Source organism: Mustela erminea, chromosome 16 (genome assembly GCF_009829155.1).
Source record: "Mustela erminea isolate mMusErm1 chromosome 16, mMusErm1.Pri, whole genome shotgun sequence".
Lineage (NCBI taxonomy): Eukaryota > Metazoa > Chordata > Mammalia > Carnivora > Mustelidae > Mustela > Mustela erminea.
Genome location: NC_045629.1, coordinates 45,742,413 through 45,763,136, shown reverse-complemented (window position 1 = coordinate 45,763,136; position 20,724 = coordinate 45,742,413). Strand labels below are relative to the sequence as shown.

The following is a 20,724-nucleotide window of genomic DNA, read 5'->3' as shown; positions in this document are numbered from 1 at the left end:
CATCAACCTCCCAAAACATGTAAATTCAGAGCCAAAGCTTACAGGCTGGAAAAATAAAGTTTCTGATGTGAACCAAATATTGACCGAAACCAAAACAAAACAAATAAAACAAACCTTATGCCCAACACTAAAAACATCTGCTTTGTTTATGTACCTAAAACATCACCTTGTATTGCCCTTTCAGAAGGTCTGTGAAATGACCAGTAACAGTACAGTGCAAGGTTGCGGGAAAGAATTTCCCTGCAAATATAAGCAAACAGCAAATGTCACATGAATTACCAGTGTTCAGAGGAGAAATTCCGCCTGTGTCTATTAAGGTTGATCTCTCTCTTCCTGTTCTCAGGGTATGTTAAAAGTATAATGATTCATAGATTAGCGCCTGCCACAGTGCCCTGGCCTTGAATTTCAGAATGTTTTACATGGACCCAAAAAACCCTCACATTCACTAAATGCCTTCCCATGATATTTATGACCACAGGTTCCCTTTCAGGCAAGTAGGAACCCAAGATAACAAACTGTGTGGCAAAAGGGCCAAAGGTTTAAGGACTCCTCTCTTCATATCTTGGCAAGAATTGCCAAACTGTAGTCACAGCTGGGGACTGTCTAAAATGTCAAATTTTTTGCAGCTTAGGTAACAGACCTGTTTATTAAATAACTAGTGGAGCTCAAATTTGAGGCTTCTTCCCATACAGGTCTGGGAAACATCAGTGATCATAAACGTAAGTGATAGTAAGCAAGCCCTGGCTATCCTTTTGGGGGGATGTAGACATCTCACGCTGAGTCACTATTATTTCTGTTTCTTGGGATCTTAGAAGAAGAACTTCATTTGTATTTCAAGGTTTCTGTTTGGGTCAACCATGAACAAGAAAGAATAGGAATGAGAGGGAGACAAAGAGACAGAGAGGCCACCTGGAACGTGAGCTGGGAGCCTGATAAGAGCTTCCCCAGTCATGCCATCTGGTGTGTCCTGGCACTTGTCATCCAAATTGCTGTTCTTCCGAACAAATTTAGTTTCCCCCAGACAGTTCAGCCTCAATGAGCTCATACTGTCTATCTGACACCTGTCAAAAGAAGAGTGAAAGATTTCTCCAAGCCACGAATCGAAGGCGAGAGGAGACAGACACAGAGAGGGAGAGGTGAGCAGGAGCAGAAGAGGGCAAGGAGATGGGCTAGGTGCGAAGCAGGAGCAGCTCCTTCTTGGAGGGCCAGTGTATTTTTATCTTCACCTATCAATCTCATGCCAGAAGGTGGGAAAAGGAAAAAGGACCACTCCCCATCGTATTTGCTGAGGAAAAATATGATTGAACATATGAAATATGAAAATAGTACAAACTACCTTCGTTCTCATCTTCTGTCATTTGGGCGGCGGCGGCGGGGGCGGGGGGGGGGGAGTCCTGTTTGTTCTGTGTGGTGTTTTGTTTTGTTTTTAGTTAAGAAAGGAAGAACCAGCAGCAGAGAAATCTGATCTGCTTTTGACAGCATGACCAAAGCTCCTTTTCCATCCCAGCTGGAGCAGGATTCAGTAACAGGCAAGGGCAAGTGGAGGAGTGATTTCATTAACTCGGTCTTGATTTGGAGGTCTGCATAGCTGCAGATCTTTTCTTCCTCCCTAGGTCTTGGGGAACTGCCAAAATGGGCAAAGGAAGTGAGAATAATGGCTTGAAGCTGCCACAGGGCAAATCTCTGGAAGGGAAGCTATGGTCGCCAATGGTCGCCAGGAGGATACTGACTGTGCCTTTGTCTTCTAAGTTGTAAGGTAATAGGGAATCAAATTTAGAAACTGTTATTTGCCACAAGAAGAGACTGAATAAAGAGGAGGAAAGAGACAAGATGGAAGGGTACGAAACAAATGAGCCTCACAGAAACATAGTGTCTTTCAAATTCCACCTTCCCAAGCGGAAGGCCCAAGACTGCACAGCTCTCTTTGATATCAATTACTGTGGGTGTTAGGACATTTGTTTGATGTTTTCTACCTTTTATTTTCCCAACCTGGTCTCAGTTGGAACACATGTTTGGTGTCTTTTGCAACCCTTAGTAATATGATCTTACAAAACCTTTATCTACGTATTTTTTCCTTTATTACTATTTCAATTATATCAAGACTATTAGTTCTTAAACTGGACAACAGAGAAGCAAAAAAACCTTTTCCAAAAAGTCCAGTGATATAATCTTGATCAAGTTACTCAAATATAAAATGTGTCTAAATCTCCCTGCTTCCCAAGACTCTTGCTAAGGTTCTACTGAGATGACAGATACAAGCACGAATACTTAAAAGTGGCTGAATATATGTCAGCTCTTTCCTCTTCCTCTCTCTGAATCAAGGGACTCCTAGAATTTATAGCAGAAAATCCACATCAGTAATGGGCAGTATATAAGCATATGTCCATACACTTCAATTTTCTCAGGGAAGTTATTCCAATTAAGATTAAAAAACCAGCATAATATCAACACCTAGTTGGGGCATTCATGAGCATCAGAATTCCTTTCAAAAAATATTCCAGTGGAGGAGTATTTGAAATACGCCGTGGTGTTATGGATACAGCTGGTGCTAAGCAACATGAGGCATGTAAGCAGCAAAGATCTATTTCACAGCTTCCTTCCTTAGCAGGAGAAGGGATGACATTTTGTCGGCCTCACCTCCCTGGAGATTAAAAACTAAGCACCAGGGAAGGCCAGGCAGCTGACAAGTAGGCTCTTTCCCTACCAGGAAAGGAAAACACAAAGCCTGTGGAAAGTTTACCTCTTCATAAGGTGAGTTTCCATTTCGTGTGAGAATGTTCATGGTACAGTTGCTAAAAGTCCTATCGGAACGACCAACGCTATGTGGCATTCCAGAAGCACACTGGGTAGGCTAACTCTTAAAAACATCAATTGGAGTGGGTGGGAGGAGGAACCCCACAAAGATTGAATCAATGCATGCCTAAATCAATGTACTCTTAATCCCAGGAGGCTGGGTGTAGTCTGACAGAGATCTGCCTAGGGGACTTGAGAGAAAGGAAGCGTGGTAGCAGGAGCTAAAAGACATGTGTCTTTGTTCTGCCATTAACTAGCTGAGTGACCTCAGCCCCAAATTCCTCATCTGTACAATGAAGGGGTGGAGCAGATGTTCTCTAAGGGCTCGCCCAGCTGTAACATTTTTGAAATCTAGATTCTAAAAGGAAAAGGAAGCAGAAACAGGAGGAAGATGCTTGTAAGAATTCCCAGTGCCATACCACTAAAAACTGAAAAGTCCACCGAAATGTGGTGAGGACAAGGTCGGGGAGTATGGTGTTAACTACACCTTACCAGGAGCCCAGCACTGGTCTATGCGCTTGACAGGTGTCAACTCTTGTAATCCACTCGGACTTCCTTTCTGTCATACTTCCCATCACACCAGACAAAACCGGGATGGATACCAGCATTCTGAGCATGCAGCCAAGAAGAAGTTGATCTGGGGTCATATTAGTTTGGGTTGATGGGGCTGTATTTATGCAATTCACAGTTGTCATTTCCATCCTGAAATGGCTCCAGGGACTACTGGTGTCATAGGCCGTCTTGTGCTGAGAACTATCCTGCAACAGCTGGCAGTGAAAGTAGGGAGACAGTGGTAGAGACCCAGATGCTAGTCCCTAGGGAAACTCTTCCAGTTATCAAACTGTAAAACTACAAATGAATGATTCAGTTCTCATCTATGCTTACTTTTCTAAGATTGTATTTTATTTATTTGAGAGAGAGAAAGGGGAGAAGCACAAAAGGGCATGGGGGAGGAACACGGGGAGAGGGACAGACTCCCCACCGAGCAGGGAGCCTGATTGGGGGGGGTTCCTCCTGGACCCCAGGATTTGAGCTGAAGGCAGACACTTCAGGCCCTGAGCCATCCAGGAGCCCCTCATCCATGCTTACTTAAAAAGGAAGTTCTTTCCTGTCAAAAACAGAGTTAATAATTCAGCATATATTATAGTCACAACTTTTAATTTTATATTTTATCTTTCCTTTTTGAGGAAGTCACATACAATGGAATTTAACAGAATTTCTGTGTTTGTGGAGGGCAAACCTGGAGTTGTACCACAAACAGTGAGGGCACTTATGTATGAAGTCACCTGATCTGTATGTGTCAACAATTTGGGGCTCACGTTAGCATGTATAAACATATCTGTCCTAAGCAAGTCTGTCAACACCAGACAAAAGACATACAAAAACCACGATTTACTGAGAGAGAGTAATGTACTTTCTCATGATGAACAGCCTCTTAGATTATTTAGGAATACAAAGAGTGAAGAGTAAATCCCCCTGAAAAAAGACTGAAATTTCTTATTGATTTGACACAAAATACTGACAAATATAAAGATAACAGAAAGTTATAAGATGCCACTAAAGAGGAAATAGAAACCAAACTCATTCAAATGTCGTCAACTCATTGTCGACAAGAAATACAAGAAAGTATAATGTCCTGAAATCTTACTACTCATACATGGAAGAAACTTAACAGCAGCTTTCCAAAATCTGACACAATCCTAAAAATGTATATGGTATTACCAATAAAAAGCTGTAAACCTGAAATAATCTTTCCCAAACTATCAATAATAAAAACTACATTTCTATCCACTGTGCTGGAGGAAAGACTGAATTCTCTTTTTATTTTCTCTCTGGAAAATGTAACACAAAAGCATAGTCATATAAAAAGCTACCAAAGTGTAGGCAAGCAAAAAAACATAGAAAAAATACAGAAGCTTGACAGGGAGTTATTTAATAAAAACATTATGACATTTTTCTGAATTTTGTAATGTTTGTATTATTTGGCAGCTTTCTTTAATTTGTAATTTGTTACAATTTTTGTTATTCTAAGTAAAAGTTGATTTTTTATCAAAATTTTTATTTGCCCCTCTGTACTCTTTAGAGGCCCCCAAATTATGTAAGAGCCTAGTCCTGCAAAACTTGGGTCCTCCCCTGGACCAAAATATGTAAGACACTTAATAAATACTTATTGAATGAATAAAATTGGAAAATGCTAAAAATTAAATTCTTCTCCTAAATGTGAAATATCTAATTTATGGAGTAGCAACCAGGGTGGCAACGGGCATTCATTCAGCTTTTAAACGATCACCTTTGACCTGCAGCTAGCCAAGGCTGGTTACCCTTTCACAACCACTGGTAAGGAGGGTGAGGTGGAATGGGTAGATAACTTGCAGTTTTCTATTCTCCACCATTAGGTAACCTCCTCCCAAAGAAGCATCTTTACAGGCCTCTGCAAACCCACACTGAGACACTTATTTCTCCTGGAAAGGGCTCTTTGAAAACACATGCTTCAACATCAGCTTGGGCAGAGCAAAAAAAGGAAAAAAAAAAATCTAGGGAAAATCAGAAGTAATTGCTAGATTTAAGAATTTTGCTCATTTATTTTAACAATTAACAGCAATTATGTATGGGGCAAAAGATCTTCATTTGCATATCGTATACACTGGTAATGGTAAACTCTAAAAATAACTTCAGGAGTTATTACTCCAAAGTGCGTGCTGCTAATGAGAAAGTTCAGAGGAAATGGTATTGATTACACCCTGCTAATTAGTTGACTTATCTGAGATAGCTTGGGTTCCCCTGGATATAAAAGGTGAATTCCTTCCAGTGCTTAAAATATTTGAGCTTATTGTAAAATACTAACTTTCACATGTATTAAGCACTTTGAAATTTTTGATGCTTTGTCAAAAAGAATAATGACTGTAATGAATTTTAATAATACAATTTTAAAAATCCATGGGGTGATACTCAAAAACAGTAAGAAGAGGAAAAAGGTTAGAGTTCCTCTTTACAAAAGTAGGCCAGTTAATAAATGTGAGCAGAATCACTGAATTAGAAAAACATCTCCCACCAGCAATGTAACGACTGATTCAGACAAGGATCCTTAACATATGCTAAATTTTCATTGGGTGAAATTTTATTGGGGGATTTAAGATTCCTGAAATCTCAAAGCATCTCACCATAATTACAAAGTATTTCCCCTACAAATGTGAAAAGTACCTTTCCAGTGAAGAAATCCAGAGATACTGCCTTAAACAAGTGATCACACTCAGGCTCACTAATAAAGAAAACTGACATTATTTACACCCTTATGTGATGCAATAGCAGGGACGCAACATTATCCATATAGAATTCTTGCCAAAAATATTTAATCTGAGTCTAATAATGAGGAAATAACGATCCCAAACTGAGATACATTGTGCAAAACAGCCGCCTGTATTCTTCAAAAATGTCATTAAAAAGGCTAGGTAACAGTTCAGACTAAAGTAGACTAAAGTTACAGGACTGTAACTAAAGTTACAGGACAATTAAATGTTAAGGATGTCCTTGACTGGATTCTGAAATTGGGGTGGGGGGGGGAGCGAGGACATTACGGGAATGAGGAACAACTGGGGCAATCTGCATATGGATAAACTTCACATTATGTAACAATGTAAATTTCATAGGTATGACGACAGTGAAAATTCTGCATTATGTTAGAGAAGGTTCTTGTTTTCCTGAAAAACATGGTAATGTGTTTCTGGGTGAGGCATCCTCATGGCTATACCTAACTCACTTTCATAGGATTCAGAAACAGAAAGAGACTAAATGTGGCAAAATATTAAATAATGAATGTTGATAAAGGGCTTATGAGTGAACACAGAAAGCAACTGATGAATTCAAATTCATCAATTTTAAAATGTTTATTCATCAAAAGACAGTGCTAAGCCAAAAAACAAAACAACATAAACTAGGAAAAGGCAAGACATCAACTGGGAGAAAGTACTAGCAAAACATATACCTGAAAATGCACTTGTATCTAGAATAAATAAAAAACTCCCACTACTCAATAATTTAACAATAATCCAGTTGAGATGCCTGGGTGGCTCGGTTGGTTAAACAACTGCCTTCGGCTCAGGTCATGATCTCCGGGTCCTGGGATTGAGCCCCACATTGGGGTTCCCTGCTCAGCGGGGAGTCTGCCTCTCCTTCTCCCTCTCCCTTCCCCCTAGCTCATACATGCACCTTCTCTTTCTCTTTAATAAATAAATAAAATCTCAAAAAAAAATAATAAAAAATAGAAACAATCCAGTCACAAGAGGGGCAAAAGACAGGAACAGACTTTTCACAGAGGAGGATTCAGAAATGACCAATAGGCACGTGAAAGACTGCTCCACATCATTAGTCATAAGGGAAATGAAAATCAACATTTCAGTGAGGTACCAGCACACACCCACCAGAATAGCTAAAATTAAACAGACTGACAACACTAAATTTTGGTGAGAATGTGGAGAAGCCTGAACTTTCACACAGGGCTAGTGGAAATGTAAAACGGTACCACCTCTCTGGGAAAAGTTAGGCAATCTCTTATAAAGAGTTTATGAGTCATTTAATATTCTTTCAATTTTTACCATAGATTGATATTTTTCCAAAAAAAAAAAAAAAGTTGGGGAAAAAAATCTGTGATACTTTAAAATGTGGCTTCAGAAAACAGACATGATTCAGTATTTATTTATTTATGGTTGGTTCTCTATTCTTTTGATCTTTGATGATTTTTTTTTCAAGATTTTATTTATTTATTTGCCAGACAGAGATCACAAGCAGGCAGAGAGTCAGGCAGAGAGAGAGAGAGAGAGAGGAGGAAGCAGGCTCCCTGCTGAGCAGAGAGCCCGATGCGGGGCTCGATCCCAGGACCCTGGGATCATGACCTGAGCCGAAGGCAGAGGTTTTAACCCACTGAGCCACCCAGGCACCCCCTTTGATGATTTTTTAAAATTGTTATTCTTTCACATATATCTCATGAGTACTTGTGTGCCAGACAATCTCCTATGTACTGAGAATATAATGGTATAGGAGAAGGATGTAGTCCCGTCCTCATGGAATTTATATTCTCATGGGGAGAAACATCCTAAACAAGTAATAGGTAGACAGACAGAAGTTACCAAATGTTATTAGGATTCTGAGCAGAAAGAAGAGGTACTAGGTAAGAGAATTATGAGGTACTAGGTAAGAGAATTAGGTAAGAGGGAAAATGCTACTCTACATGGGATGGTCAGGAAAGGCCTTTCAGGGGGAAAAAAACCCCAAAAAACAAAAAACCTTTCAGTAGAGAACTAAAAATTGAAAGGAAGACAGCCGTAGAAAAAGCTACAGAATTCCAGACAAAGGGGTTCAATGAGTGCAAAGGCCCTGAGGTGGAAAATAGCTTGGATAGCATTTAAAATAGAAACTCACTGCTTCTCCATCAGCAGGCCAAACTGATCACTGGTCTGAGTCACCCTCAGCTTTAACACTTACATGCAAGAATAATTCCAAGCATTCAATGTGAGGCCAGAGTGGGGAGAAAAGACAAAGAGCAGAGTTTAAAGCCAAAGACTGAAGAAGACAATAGTAGTTCCTGAAATTAGGAGATAATCAGAACCAAGGTCTCTGGAGCCCACACTGTGGAGAGTTCGGGAGTTCTGTTTTCTAAGATGAGTTAGTTCCTATCAAGCTACCTGCTCTGTCCAATCATGACCTAATGATGACAATGACAACGGTGACCATGATCAAAATGTCAATTATAATTCACCGAGTGCTTCCTAGGTATGAGGTCCCATGTCTAGTGCTTGATCTCATTTCATTCTGTCAACAGCTCTAGAGGTAAACAGTATTCTCCCCACATCACAGATGAGGAAGCAGGCTCACAGTGGTCAAGCAGTGTGCAAGGGGTCGGCCACACAACCTCTCTGTGGCCACACCTGCACCTGAATCCAGGTCTGTCTGATTCCAAACTCCATGGTATATACTGTCAGATTTGTTAGCCTCCAAGGTTTCCCTGTAGTACCTTCTGGTTAGCGCTATCTCCAGAAGGCTAAAGAAGCCAACAGGTCATGTGGACGGACGCAAGAAGAGTTTAAGAGTCGCCTTTAGCTTTCATGAGAGAGAGGGAACAAAGGCACAGGCAACAGTGAAAGACTGACTATAGAGGCTACTCAGGAATTTTCTGGTTCATATCCTACACTAGACATTTTTTCAAAGGGAACTGCATAAGCAAACAACATTGTCATAATCCTGAAACCTGAATTCAAAATGCATTAATTTCTTTCTACCACCCGAGATTCAGAAAAACATGCCACGGTGATGTGATTCTTAAGCTTGTGCTTTCAATAATCAGAAAGCTGGAAAATAGAAGGTGAACATTTATATACATTTTAAAATTATGAATGCAAAACACCAGCCAAGAACACATTTTTGTATCAAGGTTATAAGCAGATGAAAAATGACAGTCAGTACTAGGAATGCAAACAGACCATTAATTACAGCAGCCTCACAAAGCACTATAGTAATATGCAGTTTGCAATACTTTACCAACATTTACATAACTATATAGTCTGCTCTCAGATTCTGGAGATTCTATTTTTGATAAGTAGCAACTCAAAAGGTTAGTCACCTCATCTACAGTATTATTCAACTCCTATGAATGTGAAATGGTGACACCTTGAATTCACAGGTTAGCAAACTGGATAGGCTGCCCCTGCCTCTTTTTTCATTCACTGCAGCACTATTGTGGGCCAGGCGTTGAGCACGGCCCTGGGGACACAGAGATGAAGACACACGGCATGTCCCCAGGAGAACTGCCAGGCCAGAGAGAGAAACAGACTGGCAAACACGTCCCCCAGAGTCTGGACAAACTAAACAGGTGGAGATCGAGATGACAACACAGCGCTAGGGTCGCAGAGGGCTGCAATGAGAACAGTGATACCAAATAAATTACTTTTTTCTCCTCTTCTCCTCTCTTCCTTTTCTTCCTCCTTCCCTCCTTCTGCCGCTCCACACTTTTCTTCCCTCCTTCCTCTTTCCGTCGATAAGTATAGCCAGTCATTATTGGACGAGACTATAGAACAGTAGCACTTTACGTGTACGTAAAACTGTGTTAGGCAATAACATCTCATTTAAAACCTCACAAAACACCAGGAAGAAGGTACCGTTATCTCCTCCACCTTACAGGTGAAACTGAGGCATGGAGTTTACACAGTCTGCCAAGGTCACACATCTGGCAAACGGCTAACAAAGACTCCAGAAGCAGGGGGTGAGGCTTGGGAGTCATTGCCCGACTCTATCTACTTTGAGGGAGTACGGCTGTCACCCGAACCTGAAGCAGTAAGATTTCGGTGATTAAAGACCATTTTGGAATTTCTAACAAAGGCCTTCTAAAAAGAATCTGCCTTCCAAAATCAGAGAGAGGGGAAAGAAAGGGATGATCAGAAGAAAAAAAAAAAAGTGCTGCATTCAGTGTGGGTCTTCTCTGGTTTCCCCCCACGGGAGCACAGTGGCCCTCCACCTGCATAAATGATGAGAACTGGCATTCTGCTTGATTACTGTGCATCTGTTATGAGCCTCAGAGTGAATTAAGCAAAAAGAACGTAAGGCAGGAAAAGAACCTACTAATGGCTGACCCAGTTGCTGGGTTTTGAGTCATGGTAGTATCTTCCTTATTTTGTAATTCCCCAGCAGACACATATGCCCCCCAAATTGCAACGATATCTCAAAACAATTTAAATCAAGCTTCATAGCTAATTATGCTAAGGTCACGCCAAAGAACCAAACCACCAGGACATCAAAAATCCAAGATGGTCTAAGTGTGAAGCAGCGGCATTAATTTTCTCCCATTAAAAAAGCAACAGGAGGTGGGGGGTGGGCAAGCTTTTTTTTTACTCTCTGGGAATAACTGGTTTTCAAAAATCATCCAAAACAGACCTCTTAAGGCATTTCACCTCTGCTCTGAATGTTTTAAGCTGGTCCTCTGATTACAAAAATGTTCCTGTTAAATCTCATCAAGATGCTTTCTTAAGATGAAGAATGTTTTATAAATTGTAATAGCTTTAATCAGGGCCCTCTTTGAAGCTATTTAACTCTATGATGTAGCCCAACCAGCGCTTCAATTATGTCATTTATCGACTCTGTATTAATTAAGTATCATTATAGGGATTGATTTATAGACCTTTTCACGGCTCTCTCACCAGATGGTAGAACATTCGCCCTCTCCTACGCTCCATAAACATCACCTGGATTCACTCGTCTCTCTCCAGCTGAATGTTTAATCAGATCTTAGTCCATCTCAAGCTGGATTGATGCTCTTCCTCCTCCTCTTCACTATCCTCTATTAACAAGCGATATAAGACATAAAGCAGGAGAAATTTGCAAAGCAAGTTCTATCAACAATCACTGCCACCTCCATGCCTCCTTACCCAGCGAGGTGATGCAATTTTCACAGTGAAGTGGAGGGAGAGCCTTTTGCTTCCTTAACTGATTAAAACTTAGTCTGTGTTCAATTATCTGGGGCAATGGAGAAAATAACTGGAAAGAAAATGTGTATTTGGCAATGAGAGCACAACAGACAATTTGGCCTCAGTGGAGTTACCTTCTGAATAGTATTTTACTTGGACTAATATAAAAATTACTTTGCATTCTTGAGCTCACATGTTGAGAAGGCAGGAGGCAGAAGTCCCAAGGGCCGCTGCATTGCAAGGAAGGCAGCCCAGAATTTTAAATCGCCTTGGGTGATCCAAAAGGTAGATAATAGAGAAATGGAAATGCTTACCTGTTACCTCTTTTTTTTTTTCTTAAAAAATATAAAAACCAAGTTAATGGAACTTCTCACAGCTGCTTCAAACTCAAAATATCTAAAAACCAAGCTGTTCGTGTTGCCTGCAGTCAGCTCCCCCTTTTGACCCCAGACACTTCTTATCATTCTCTGGTCACCAAGCTGTGTGGTGGGAAACCAAGATACTTACACAGACTGGTAAGGGTACATCCCACCAACTAAATGGACTTGGTGGCTTATCCAATCTGCTGGCCTGCCTCATGGAACATACTAGATGTTGCCAGATCTCGGTTTTCTCTAAAAACCATAAATTACTATTTCTATGTTAACTCTCATGATTTTTAAACGTTGGGCTGAACTGAACACAGACTCATCCCACGGTTTTTGATCCTTGCCTTACAGTAAACTTCGATGCTTCCTCCTGCCCCCTTCAAACACAACCAAGTTCTGATCACTTTTTCATACTATCCCTCTTTGCTGTCTCTCACTTCCCATTCCCACGGCCAACACGGATGCCCTCGTTATTTCACATCTGCATTAGTAGGGCACTCTCTTGTCTTTCCTTCTCACAGCAGACTGCCCAGTCACCAGACTGATCTTTCTGAAACATTAGTTCCCAAATTTTAACATACGTCAGAAGCACCTGGAGGGCTAGATAAACCACAAGCCCCACCACCAGGCTTTTTTAATTTAATGGGTCTCAGGAGAGGCCTGATAATTTGCATAGCAACAAGTTCCCAGGTGAGGGTGCCAATGGTGTTCCAGAGACCACCTTTAGAGAAACATTACTTTAAAACATCACCCCCCAACTCTACCACATTCAATGATTCCCCATTTCCTCTACATAAAACTCAAAACTCCCCACTCTGGTACTCTGGATTCTTCATAACCTGATCTCGTCACATTCACCCCAAAATTACATTTCCCTGATCTCCTGTGAAACCTGTTGGCTCATGCATTCTCACCTTGATCATGTACACAATGTCTTTACACCCCTCTTCTATTGTTCAAGTTCAACTTCTTCATGGAGTATACTCAAAATCCACTATGTAGCCAGCCCTAATCAGATTTCTGCTATCCCTTTTAGATTCCAAAGCATAGGTTGCTTGGTACAATCCAAAGTGCATAGAATTTAGAACCAGAGACTCTAATTATGAATCCTAGTTCTTTCATTAGCTGTGTAACTTGATTATTTAAGCATTCTGAACCTGTTTGGCAGATACCAATTATCTGCCTCCATTGGATTGCATAAAGAATTAATTGAAACAAACTATTCAAGCCATCAGAGATGCATAGTACATAGTAGATGCTAAATAAATGTTCATTTCTTTCCTTCATTCCTTTCCCCCATCACTTATTTGGCACTAAATACAAAAAGAGATCAGTTTTATATTTTAAGCTTACCCTCCTCTCTTCTAGCCAGACAAAATATTTCTGAGGAAAAAAACATGTCTAATTCATTTTAATAACCCTAAAGCTTGGCAACTTCTGAGCACTGGTTAGCTCTCAATAAATATTTACTAAAAAAATAATTAATTTGAGAAATAATGTAAGACAAATGGTTCTTCCGCAGAACTTAAAATAATAATTATATTATGCTTATCCTTAAAATATCCTGCTATGACAAAGGCAAAAGGTATTTTACATACAAAAAACTAAAAAAGATCTAATGAGAGTCCCAGTTGATACTTAATGGTGAACAAAAGAAAAGTCACTATAAATGCATTAACAAAGAAAAAAAAATCTTCTCTTTGAAGTAAATTTGAGCACAAGAATACTAATAATGGCAATACAGAGAAAAGATAGCAATGGGCCAGAGATACTGAAGGCAACAAGTAATGGACGTTTTACAGATGTTTCTTAAATCATTCATCATGTAACCATGTGACTATTATACTTCCCATATGGCTGACATATATGGTTAACTACACAGGCAAGTGTCAAGTCAAACATTTTCTGCCTTTTAGGGGACTCTCTGATTTTGAAGCCGAGCAGAAACTAATTACAATTTCTATTCTGTTCCCTACTGTTGCTGATCTCTATGCTACTCCTAAACGAAATCCTGTATCACCACCACTCCCATAGAACTATGGGTAAAATGTCAGAGAGAAGGGAGCAGTTTGATTAAATCAGCAATTCAAAACATCATTGTTCACAAATGTTGGGGCAGAAAAGAGATATACTCTGACAATTTAGGGCACTTCGATATTTTCCTTAAATACAAAGCAAAGTGCTCTAAAAATCACATTGTTTTTAACTTATTATACAAAGGCGACACAGTTTGGACAGAGAGCATCTAGAATCTGGTTACCTTGTTTGTCATTAAAAGCCTTGCCCCCAGGGTGCCTGGTGGCTCAGTGGGTTAAGCCTCTGTCTTAAACTCAGGTCATGATCTCAGGGTCCTGGGATTGAGACCCATATTGGGCTCTCTGCTCAGCGGGGAACCTGCTTCCCCCTCTCTCTCTCTCTGCCTGCTGCTCTGCCTACTTGTGATTTCTCTACCTGTCAAATAAATAGGTAAAGTCTTAAAAAAAAAAAAAAAAAAAGCCTTGCCACCACTGACCATACAATTTCAAACAAGTTCATTCCTTCAACAGAACAGTTCCTGAGTGACTATTACATAGCAAACATACAAGACAATGGAGATACAGAGATATTAAATATATATATAGTATATATTAAATATATTTGGTATTTTATAATGTACTAGTATTTAGTATTTTATAATATAGTATATATCAAATATATTTTGTATGTAGTATATATTAATATATTAATTACACCATTAAATATATATTATATACATTATATATACATATATATATTCTTTTTCATGTTGTCTGGAACTTAGAGTGGAGTGGGGTGATTAGGATGGACTGGACAGTTTACTTCCTCTGAGGGCATAAGGACAGACCAAATTTCCCAGCCTCCATTCTGGGCAGTGAAATTTGAGTAGAAGTAAATAAAGTACACGGTGTTCAGACCTGGCCATGGAAAACCTCCCATTTGATTACTGACTTTCTCTATCTTCTTACTTGCCAGCTGGATGCGAAAGAGGGCTCTGAGATCTTAGAGGTTATGGTGTCACAAGATGGGTAAGAGCAGAAGGCCACCTGCTGAATACCTTCTTGGAACCATTATGTGAGCAGTCAACCAGCTGCTGTTGTGTTAAGGGACTGAGACTTGAAGTCATTACAAGAGTCAGTGTCCCCTACTACACCAGGCACCACAACTACTCCAAGACATTATGATACAGAGTATGCACGGTATGGTGTGAGAAGGAAGACGTGCTCGCTTGAGCTGGAGCTAGGTGTCAGAGAGGGCTCCTCAGAAGAAGAATCACTTAAGACGAGTCCTGAAGGGTGGCATGAGACAGTGAGGAAGAGGACAGAAGGCTGCGAGGGGAAAGCATATTGCAAAGTCATGAAGCCTTGAGGAAACGTGGTACATCAGGAAAGTGTTAGTGACTCCTGACTACTAGAGTGTGCAGCAACGTTGGGAACTGGAGCTACTCAATACGTGTTTGTTGAAACGACTAAGAGCAGAGCCCATGAGACATTGAAATTACAGAAACGATGGATATGGGAAGAGGGAAAAAGTACTCAAGAACCTTCTAACTTAGGAGGGAGAATAGATGATACTCTCTTCCCTGAGGTAGGAAATGCAGGATAAAGAGGTAAAAGGATGAGTTCTGTTTTGAAGAAAAGTGCAGTGTAGATAGCTGTGGAACATCTGAAAGATGTATCAGGAGGCACTGGGATATAAGGGCCCAGGGCTCAGGCAGCAGTATGGGAAAGAGGTGGGTTTGGAAGGTGTCACAGTGGAGATGGTGGCTGAAGTCACAAGCATGAAGGACTGCTTCATGTTCAGAGTGAGAAGCCAGATGAACGGAAAACGAAGAGGGAAAGTGGGAGAATGGGAAGGGGTGAGAGCAAGAAAGAGAATATAAGAAAGAAGTTACAGAAGCCAAAGAGAGGAGGTATTTGGCAAGCAGTCAGCAGTGACAAATGCTTCAGAGAGGGGAAGTAAGATGATGGCCTGGAAAAGGCCCATTATATTTGACAAGTTGGGCTGCTATTTGTGACCTTAACAGGTTCCATTTCAATACTGGCAAAGCCAGATTAAAATGGTCTGTAAATTATTCCATGGAGCACTGGGTGTGGTGCATAAACAATGAATTTTGGAACACTGAAAATTTTTTTTTAAATGGTCTGTCGGGACACCTGGGTGGCTCAGTGGGTTAAAGCCTCTGCCTTTGGCTCGGGTCATGATCCCAGGGTCCTGGGATTGAGCCCCGCATCGGGCTTTCTGCTCAGCGGGGAGCCTGCTTCTTCCCTTCTCTCTCTCTGCCTGCCTCTCTGCCTACTTGTGATCTGTCTGTCAAATGGATAAATAAAATCTTTTAAAATAAATAAATAAAAATTAAATTAAATTAAATTAAAATGGTCTGTAGAGTGAATGATGGATGTAGAAATGGAGACAGGAACATAAAATACTCTTTAAGGAAAATTAGCTCTGTGGAACAATGAGCTAGAAGTGGACAAAAAGGCAGAGTTTGTTTCATTTTGGTTTTATTTTTCAGGATGTAGGATTTAAACATGATATTATGCTGAATTGTCTGAACTTTAATTTCTCTATCTGTAAAATGGGAATAATAATGCCCCTTCTGCTTGGTTCACTAAGTCGTCAGAACAAGTAAGATGACATATGTGAAAGATTCTAAAGTACTATGTAAAGGGCAATGTTATTATGTATTTATAAATGTCAAAAATACGAAGTTATGAGTCAAGAGTCCAGTGAAATATGGTTAGCTATAAAATCAAGGAAAAACTATAATCAGTCTAGATCTAGAGATATGAAGAAAAAGAAAGATGTCTTTTTAATATACAACTATAAGTTGTTGACCCCAAATGTTAGAGGCTAACAATAGATGTCTACATCCTATGCTGGGCAAAATTTTTCTGGGGCTCTTAGGTTATAGCCTTGGTTCCCAGATATCTTCATTATAACAGAAAAAAAAAAAAAGTCAATTAACCCTGGCAGTACACTAAGTCATTTGGGAGTTTATTAGTCTTATGAGTAGTAGTCCTTAAATAAATATTTTTGGCAATTACCCAATTTCACAAAGCAGCAGACCAACTCCATAATTTAGATCTCATGACCAGTGAAATCATAGTGAATGGCCACAGCTTGCTGAGGAGTATGTTACTCTAAGCGGCGACTGAGGTATTCTGGGAAGGAAACTAATCAGTTTAGGACTTCCCTCCCGGGAAGATGAACCATTCAAAAGAATATGGTCCAATGATTATTTCATTAGTCCCCAAACCTTTAGTCTCTACATAGAATGTTATTTTAGCACTATGACATCAGTGGAACTAGTTCCTCTCTTATAAAACTTTTTAAAATGGTTTTAACATGTCCCACCTTCCTCCCTGGAAGGTATCTTATCCCCATAAAAGAAAAATGTCCCTTTCCTTTTTTCTTTGTGCTTTTGGACAACTCCCTTCTGACTTGGTTTTCTATTTGCTGATGTCTCCTCAGTTATATTATTTTCAAGGGTTCAGGGTGCTAATTAAGGTCAAGCAGCTGTGTCTCCAGCTCCAAACAAAAATTGTGTAGAATAAATAAACTCTCCTTTACAATAGATACTAATCTGATCTTGAAACCCAAATAAACCGCATTTCCAATTGTTTCTGCATGCCTTGTTTTCTTTTTTTTATCTTTGGGAGAACAGACTATGACCAGAAGGGGGTACTTCTTTTATCCATGTTTATATCCATCAAATACTTCGCCCATAATGTATGACACTACCATATGTAGCTATTAAACTAGGCCAAATGTCTATAGGTCAAGTCTTAGAACTTTTACCTACTGCAATGCTAAATTTTATCCTAAGACTGAGAGTCAATAAAGCACTTTGCAGTTACCTCAACCACAACTACAAAGAAAAAGAAAAAACTTATGTTGCCCTTGAATACCACAAAACATTATACAGACCTTTGCAGAAAACCAAGTATCTTTCATAAATTCCTCTCATTTATCCTCAAAGCGACATTGTAAATTTAAATTCTTCATCATTGCTGATTCACAGAAGAGAATGCCGAGACCCAAGGAGTTTAAGAACATTCCTAAGGCCACATGCTTGTTTGGGAGCAGAACCAGGTCTATATCCAAGATCCTCTGCTTCCTCCTCTCTTTCCACTATACCACAGACAACTCCCATCATGTTACCCACTTTATTTTTATTTCACTTCTCTAGCAACAATGGGAAAAGGCCTGGCTTCCTCTGAAGTCCTGAGGAGTCTTTGATGAAACACAGACGTGAATTCAGTTCTCCCTCCAATGAAAATACATAACATATTGGTTACATAAGGAATGTTATGGGGTCATCAAGGATGTGGAAAGCTTTCTAAAAGAATGTACAAATAATGCTTGGAATCCTAAAAAGGCCAAAGAAGATGTTACAAACAAATGACCGAATATGGAATGGGAAGAAGTTCCATAAACAACCAGTATTTTCATTTGAATGGTTTGTTTTTATTTCATAAGGGCTCCTCTTTCATGGACAATCCTGGTTTTTTAAAGAATTTCAATTGAACACCATGACCAACCTGTAGATGGAGAAGGAAGCCACTGAGCGAATCAGGGACGCCAAAGCCCCCACTTTAGCAGCTTCCACTGCCCCCTGGACCCGGTACTGCACTGTCTTCGAGTAGTTGACGTAAGGTTGATTATAAACAACAATCTTGCCTCTTGCTTCTGGGGCCCTTCTCTGCAGTTCCTCGAAAGAGGTCACCACCAGAACTTCTGCTGTAATGCCTAGAAATAAAAGTCATACAGACTTAACTTATGGTTTCCAACCGGCCAGGCTGAAATGGCACAGAAAAGTCACACATGCTTTGTCTACTACATCTGACAAACTGGTTTGAGGAGATCAAAGTTTGAGAGTGATTTGCCATGGGAGAGAGACTCCAGAGGTTAGTCAGTTTCCCAAGGGAGAGAAAAGGCATTCAAAATAATAGGACATATGACTCAGAAGGTTTTTCAACTCACTTGACCAGCTGGTACTAAATCACAAATTGCTTGAAAAGATAGTTTTTTACCCCTTCTTTCCCACCCTAAGAAGTCATGAGTTTCACAGAATGACACTAATTACTTATACAGAAAATGCACTTTACAAAGCTCCCACTGGGATTAATGAAATACATACATATCTTTTTATAAAGTTATTTTGATATGTTGTTAAATAGTCTTCACGGACAGCATACAAAGAATGGCAGTACATGACAAATGTTCTTAGAAGCCAAGAATCTTCAAAAATCCAATTTTTTTTTTAAGATTTTATTTATTTATTTATTTGACAGAGAGAGAGAGAGACAGAGATCACAAGCAGGCAGAAAGACAGGCAGAGGCAGAGAGAGAAGCAGGCTCTCCGCCGAGCAAGGAGCCTGATGCGGGGCTCCATCCCAGGACCCTGAGATCATGACCCGAGCTGAAGGCAGCAGCATAACCCACTGAGCCACCCAGGCGCCCAGCAAAAAATCCAACTTTTGACAAATAGTTAATGTAAACTCTACCAGGAACTACAAAAAGTCAGCTTGCTTTCTTTCCTCCTTTATCCCATATTCTTAAAGAATATGAAAGCTTATGCTTCTCGACTTACAGTACTTGTTCACCACCAAACACAACGCTATTCTCCAGATAAAACTTCTGAAGATGTTATGTAATTGTCCCATAATGCTGTTGTCTCACTTGGAAGAGATGCGCCATCTTTCCTCCTACAAGACTCGCCCAGATCTTCCCAATTAGGGAGCAGCATTTCACAGCCTCCAAGAAGTCATTCAAAACTGCCAGACTAGTGAAGATGTAATTTGATGGAGCAGTTTGAATGACAAGGAGAAGAGAGTTAGCATCAAAGGCCAAGTGCAGTGACTAAATAAAACTATGAAAAGAAAGTAGCTGCTGCCTACTGTTCTGTGACTTTAGTCATGCAGTAATGAAATACATCGGTAAAAACAGAAGTATCAACATGTATTTGGCATGGTTCCTTAATCTTGCAAAAGAGAGAACTAGGTTTTCCTGGAAGGTTAGCAGATGGCATTAAAATATTAACTGTTAATTGGAAAATCCTTTTAAAATACACTGCAGGTATGTGAGAATTCTTGTTTTCGATATAGGCCCCATTGTAATGGACCCTTTGGGCTGGCTCCACTCCTACTTCTGGTTCCCCTGTCTGGACTCAATTTGTATTTTTACTTTAAAGTGAATGACTGCAGATCTATAAGCATGTCTCCACCAACAGTCAGAACTCAGAATTTTATTTATAACCTAAAAAAATAGTAATGCACAATTATAAAAAGGAAACCACTAGCTTTTCCACATGATAAATAAATATGTATAAATATACAGAAAAGAGTTCAGCTATACAGATTTTGAGATTCATAACTTTCCAAAACCTACCTTAATACTTGGTTAATACTTGTTACTGTTGGCATAATACAAGAATTTTGTTGATGGTTTTCAGTTGTTCATAATGAGTAACAGATTCAATGGTCCACCCAAGGGCTGTCCCAGCAATGGGGTAATTTGGGCATCTGGATCGGAGCCACTAGAAATGAAGCCGAATTTCTATAAACTTTCATAGGTTGCTGCAGAATTAAAGTCACAGGAGAGTGGTACTTGACTATGGTCTGTGCTTTAAGCTCTTTTAACAAATGACAGTGTGATGGTGTCCTGGACAGCCAAAACCCATCCTAGACACTACCGTTACCAATGCAAATCACTAGTAGAAGCTGTAGGTCAAAACTTAGGCTGTAAACATAGAAGCAAAGTTCAATTAACTGGTGTCCTGAAAGCTTAGAGTTATCTCTGACTCCTCCTTCCTTCAGTCCCCACATCTAATTAATCCTCAAATACTCATAATTTCAGGCCTTAAACAGTGACTGAACCCAGGTCCTCTGTTCCTTCCCCTCTCTCACACCAGGCCCTCACCTCTGGCCTCAGAGCCCGCTATGGCTCTCTCTTCCACCCACCCAACACCACTGGTGTACAAGCCTCCAGCTCAGCTCCCCCAAACTTCACCTCCACAGAGCTGCCTCAACTAATCTGAACTAAAGTCAGATCAGCCTAGGTCACTACCCCTGCCCTGCCCCTCTCCAGCTCTG

The 20,724-nt window shown here is 40.1% G+C and overlaps 1 protein-coding gene across 3 annotated transcripts in view; it reads right to left on the bottom strand.

Moving 5' to 3' along the window:
- CPQ (carboxypeptidase Q) overlaps window positions 1–20,724 on the bottom strand; it is a 449,400-nt gene that overhangs the window by 289,426 nt on the left and 139,250 nt on the right. For all 3 annotated transcript variants that reach the window (XM_032316614.1, XM_032316615.1, XM_032316616.1), the window contains exon 4: window positions 18,172–18,379. In XM_032316614.1, coding sequence (XP_032172505.1) covers window positions 18,172–18,379 — 208 coding nt within the window. The remainder of the gene's footprint in view (window positions 1–18,171; window positions 18,380–20,724) is intronic.